General features: G+C 52.0%; 1 protein-coding gene across 1 annotated transcript; it reads right to left on the reverse strand.

Moving 5' to 3' along the window:
* Nucleotides 1–530: 530 nt before the first annotated feature.
* On the reverse strand, nt 531–4,894 carry MRPS15 (mitochondrial ribosomal protein S15). The gene is made up of 7 exons (XM_029963066.1): nt 4,876–4,894; nt 4,529–4,591; nt 3,861–3,936; nt 3,480–3,528; nt 2,857–2,941; nt 1,947–2,005; nt 531–794 (listed from the first exon to the last, which is right to left on the reverse strand). Exons 3-7 carry the CDS (start codon nt 3,899–3,901, stop codon nt 531–533), a joined length of 498 nt encoding a protein of 165 aa, XP_029818926.1. The 5' UTR covers nt 3,902–3,936; nt 4,529–4,591; nt 4,876–4,894.
* Between the last annotated feature and the right edge of the window lie 145 nt (nt 4,895–5,039).

A 5,039-nucleotide genomic window follows, 5' to 3' on the forward strand; every position in this document is an offset into this window, starting at 1 on the left:
GCCAGCCCTGCTCCAGGGAATCATCCGGGCTTATTCCACTAACAGAGTTACAGAGGTAGGAAAAGACCTCTGAGATCACAGAGTCCAACCTGTGACCAATCCCCAGAGCACTGAGTGCCACATCCAGCTAGCTCCAGTCCTTTGGATCCAGTGTCATTGATTCCACTTGAGCATTTACAGACCCGAGGCACAGCCAGCTTTTGGTTCTGCTCAGTTATACCAAGATCTACTGCACGCAGTAGTTACACCCATGTATTCAGAGCAGACAATGGGTGCACCCACATTCCGATTCCAAACTGCCATAAAATTATCTCCTGTACCGATTCCCATACCAGGCTTTGAGGAAAAACCAGCTGGTTTGAAAAATACACTTTTGAGCAAACAAGTAGCACAACCTGGAGTGCCTGAACACAGCACATGTGTCACTGCCCATGACACAACCCGTCCCTCGGGGAGCTCTTGGCTGAGCTTAGGCAGTTCCCTCCAGTCGTTATCAAACCCAAAGCCTGGATTAGGACTGGGCAGTCAGGTCAGCCCTTTCTGTCCCAGCTGTGCCCTCCTCTGCAGCGGTGCTCTCCCAGCCCAGCTGCCCTGCTCCATACCTTGATGCAGAAGGCCTTCTTCACCAGCCAGCGCTTGGTGACGCGCCGTGTGTAGGGCGGGGGGAGGCTGTACTGGATGTCCAGCTGCTTGCAGGTGTTCTCGAAGGTGTCGTAGCGCACCCGCCGCAGGTACCCCAGCAGCTTCCTCCGCCTGTCCACGTCCATCAGCATCCGCCGCTTGTTGTTCTTGTCCTGCAAAGCACCCGGGGCTCAGGGCCTGCAGGGGCACTGCCCTGCCACCCCAGAAATCACCGAGGGCAGACTGGGATGGGGCTGAAAGGGAACGACCGGGTAAAGGACAGGGCCTCAGAACAGCTTGTCTGAGGTGCTGCGAGTGTGTCGGGTCAGCACAGGGAGATCCAGGAAGATTTCATTTACTTTGCACTGGAATTGCTTTCTCCATTCTGTGGCTGCACCTTCCCCTTCCTCCCCGACCCTGAACTCTGTTTTCAGCTTATGTGCAGTTTCAGGTGGTGGCAAAAGCTGCAGGGAAGGTCTGCTGGCTAAAACCTGCTGCCCCTGAAGTGTACTGCTCCAGAATAACAGAGGCATTTACCTTCGTTTGGCCAGAAATCAAATGGGAAAATAACCCATGACTTGGCTCTGTCTGACTGTCTGGTTGTTCTCTGGAAGGGAATGTGTGCAGCTGAGCCACACCACTCAGGGCAACCCCTCATGGGAGACATTTCCCTGTCCTATAGGAGTGATTTGTGTAAAGCACAGGCTCCAGCAGAGGAAGTCTAAAAGGTCTCTTTGCTGGAACACTTGGTACAGCTTCTAGCTTGTAATAAAATCTGAATTCTGTTCTGTTTTACCCTTCCAGTTTTCACGATTAACAAACAATTACACACTTGTTAATCCACTTCCCACCTTTTGCCCTGCATAAAGAACCTTTAGTAACTTTTATTGATTAACTCAGTTGTGATGTTTCAGATTTGGGCCCGAACCCAGGTAGCTGCAGGCAGGGAAGTGGCTGTTGGGACATTCACACAGCCCTGCCCACCAAACCTTTCCATGAGCAGCACCAGGAGAGACTTCGCTTTGTCTTTCACTGCAGCTCCTGCAGTGACACAATAATTAGTGAAAACTAAGCAGTGAAGCCACATCTGCAGGGAGAAGTGGAGCTCAACTCTGCCCAAAGGACTCTGCTCAGCCATTTCCTCCAGCAGTAACAAACCTGAACACCCTCCATGCCAGCTCCCCACACTGGCACCAGGGAACAGCTGGAACCATTTCATAAACCTCCTTAGGAAAGCCACAATCCCTGAAATTAAAGTCCTTTTGTTCTAAACCAAGAAAACCACCCGAGCAGCTGCTGGGTGTGGGCTCAGATCCCCGAGTTACCTTGGGGTGCCTCTGGAGGTGCTCCTCGAACATGCGGATCCTGGCAGTCAGAATTGCAACTGCGAAGAACAGAGTGAGCTGAGTGAGAGCAGCAGCCTTCCCAGGTGATCCAGGATCCTCCGCCCTCCCTGAAGCTGCCAGCTGAGCACTGCTGCTCCTGAGGGACCCACAGCACCACGGCAGACACTGCCCACCAAAGCACAGCACACAACCTGCAGAGCTGTAACTGTTGAGGCTGCTCAGTTAGAAGGGAAAATTTTAACAACAGATCATAAAAATTTTATCTGTGAAATTCCTCTTGCACTCAATTCCCAGTGATTTTACATTCATTTCACCTCATGTGGCTCGAGCTCTGGAGGAACAGAAAGCAATAAAGGTGTTTTTTTAACAAGAGCACCAGGCCAGCTCTTTGGGATTTCGGGCTCTGGAGGGAGCTGCTGGTGGCACCCTGAGGAACTGAAGGGCTTTACTGATGATGAGGAAGTGCATCTTGGTCAGTGCAGCGTGGCCTTTGTCCCTGCACTGTCCCCACACTGTGCTTCAGCCACAGCTCTCCAATGCAAAGGGAAATTTGAGTTCCATGGCTAAATCTGGTTCATTCTGGTAACAGATGCAGCTCAGTGCTTCCTGTCCCAGGGGCACTCCAAGCAGAATAATGCACACACTGCCTTTGGAGGGTGGATGTGGAGCAGGAATTTGGAAGCACCCCAGCAGCCTCTGCCAGAGCATCCACTGCCTCTGCAATGCTCCCACACCCGGAGCAGCTCCCCAGGGCATCCTGCCTCTTGAGTGCTCTCCTGGAGGAGATTCTCCTAAATTATACAGCCAACTGGAAGTGCTGGGGTGGCAACAGCTGAATAAAGGCAGAGGTGTTTCATCTGCCAACAATATCCTTCCCTGTTAAACTTGCCTTGCACCTCAAAGGAGCCGTTGTCGCTGGGAGACCTCCTGACCTTCTCCACCAGCTGCTGCGTCTTGATTTTCATCTTCTCCTTCTGTGGGTCACAGGAAAGAGCTTGTCACTCTCTCAGGAACACTAAAGGTCAGAGACACCAGCTCCCTCCACAAACACACAGGTAAAGGCTTTGCATTTAAGAGCTTTACTCAGTGGTTTTACATCCTTTTAAGCTGAAGTGACAACCAGCAAGGAGCGGCGAGATCTCTGTGCCACTTTATTATCTGTTTGTTTTCTGGGCATACAAAAGTAAAAATAGCTCGAAGAACATCTGCTGTCCAGTGCACTGGTTTCTAGAACACAGGAGGCCAACCACAGGCAGCAACAGAACACAGCTCATCACCCCAGGACTGCTGAATACTTTCTTCTCTCATTTTAATGTGCAATTATTATCCCAAAGAAGACTGTGGGGTAAATTCTAGAAGCGCACAAGAATTATCAATCTCATGTATTTAATCACCCCAGATGTGCAGTCACTTAAAAATACAGTAACTGAAAGGTATTTAACAACACAGACAGGTCTCACACAAATGTGCTCACTACATCTATTTTTTTCCCCCAAGCAGAATGACACTGACCTGACTTGCCATTTCCAGGGACAACATCCTTCTCACTACATCATCCACGCTGCAAGGAGACAGCAGATCAGTTTATAAGCTACAATCAAGTCTATATAGCAAAAGAAATGAGCTCAGGTTTTCAGAACATACTCCCTTTCCTCAACTTTAATTTACTCTACAATGGAGTAGAGTACTACTCTCACAGGGAGTAAACAAAGACCTCCCACAGCCCTAACCACTGACTGTGTCTGTAATTTGACTTTCAAACTGACTTTGCGATTTTTGTGCCCACAGAGCATTAATTAGTTAATTACTGAGCAGGTGACTGCATCCACATGTGGTTCTGTGTAAGACACAAAGCTCTGGAGAGAACAGCCATTCCCTCTCCCCGTGTCATACCTGTTCATTACTGGGAGATTGGCATAATCCTTCTTCAGCATGGTGGGAGGGAGGTCATCCAGCTGGCTGGGGATGTCTACAAAGAGGAGGCAAACGTCTGAGGAAGAGCAGGACAGAGCCAGAGCTCTGAGCTGGCAAACTGGATCAGAGGAAAAATGCTGCAGAGGAAACTGTGCTCCAAACAAGACAGGAGAACTGAACAGATCCAGCCAAGCTGGCAGGAATTGAGGGAATAAAACAGGTTCAGCCTCTTCCCTTCAGCACTCTGGACTTACAGCGTGCTGTACGTGGATTTACAGAGTCCACTGAGCTCAGAGATCCCAGCATGGTTTGGGTTGGAAAGGAGATTATCCAGTGCCACCCCCTGCCCTGGGCAGGGACACCTTCCACCAGCCCAGGTTGCTCCAAACCTCGTCCAACCTGGCCTTGGACACTTCCAGGGGCCAGCCACAGCTTCTCTGGGCAACCTGTGCCAGGGCCTCACCACCCTCACAGAGCTCCCACTACTGACAATCACTGATTTTCCCACATTCAGGAGCTGCTGAATCTTCTGGGTGACTTCTGAGCAAGGAATCATTTCTGGAATGATTTCTGTGCCGTGGGGGTACAACTCTGAGCACGTCAACAGCACAGCACTTGGCCCCGTGGTCCTGTGGGTCCTGACCTACCTTTCCTCCTCCTTGTCACAGGTCTGGCATAGCCCCTGGCTGCCTGGAGAGCAGGGCTGCAGGCTGGGGGGAGAAACAAAGAGTTACCAGACTCGTGTGCACGTCCCGAGCCCCACGGCTGGGCACGGAGCAGCAGCACAGGCTGCAGAGCGGGAGGGCTGCCCTGCACAAATGTGGTTACTGAGAGACTTTAAAGTGAGGAATTAACCCCAGTGACGCCACGAGCGAGGTGCAGGGGCTGCTCTGGGCCCCCAGTGCCAGAGCTCAGGGCAGCCACCCCTGGGGAAACCTGTGTGTGACCCCGGTGTGAGCACTCATCATCGGCCTGGACCGAGTCCTTCCTTGACCTTTCAGGAACAAACTCTTCCCGCTGCTGTTCCAGGCCCCGGGAATCGGGTTATTGCCCTGTTCCTCCACCGTCTGCAGGTACAGACCCGGCAGTCCCTGACCCGCCTCACAGGGGCCGAGGGGCCCGGGGGGCTCAGGCCGCCGGGGTCCTGTCCGCGCCCCG

Source organism: Manacus vitellinus, unplaced genomic scaffold (assembly GCF_001715985.3).
Source record: "Manacus vitellinus isolate BGI_N305 unplaced genomic scaffold, ASM171598v3 scaffold_52_pilon, whole genome shotgun sequence".
Taxonomy (NCBI): domain Eukaryota; kingdom Metazoa; phylum Chordata; class Aves; order Passeriformes; family Pipridae; genus Manacus; species Manacus vitellinus.

Excerpts from the sequence above, each read along its gene's own strand:
- MRPS15 (XM_029963066.1), bottom strand. The coding sequence starts at position 3,901 with ATGCTGAAGAAGGATTATGCCAATCTCCCAGTAATGAACAG. Across the intron at positions 2,942-3,479 it reads CCCTGGAAATGGCAAGTCAG|AAGGAGAAGATGAAAATCAA; the intron begins GTCAGTGTCATT and ends TGTGACCCACAG. Across the intron at positions 795-1,946 it reads ACCTCCAGAGGCACCCCAAG|GACAAGAACAACAAGCGGCG; the intron begins GTAACTCGGGGA and ends GGTGCTTTGCAG.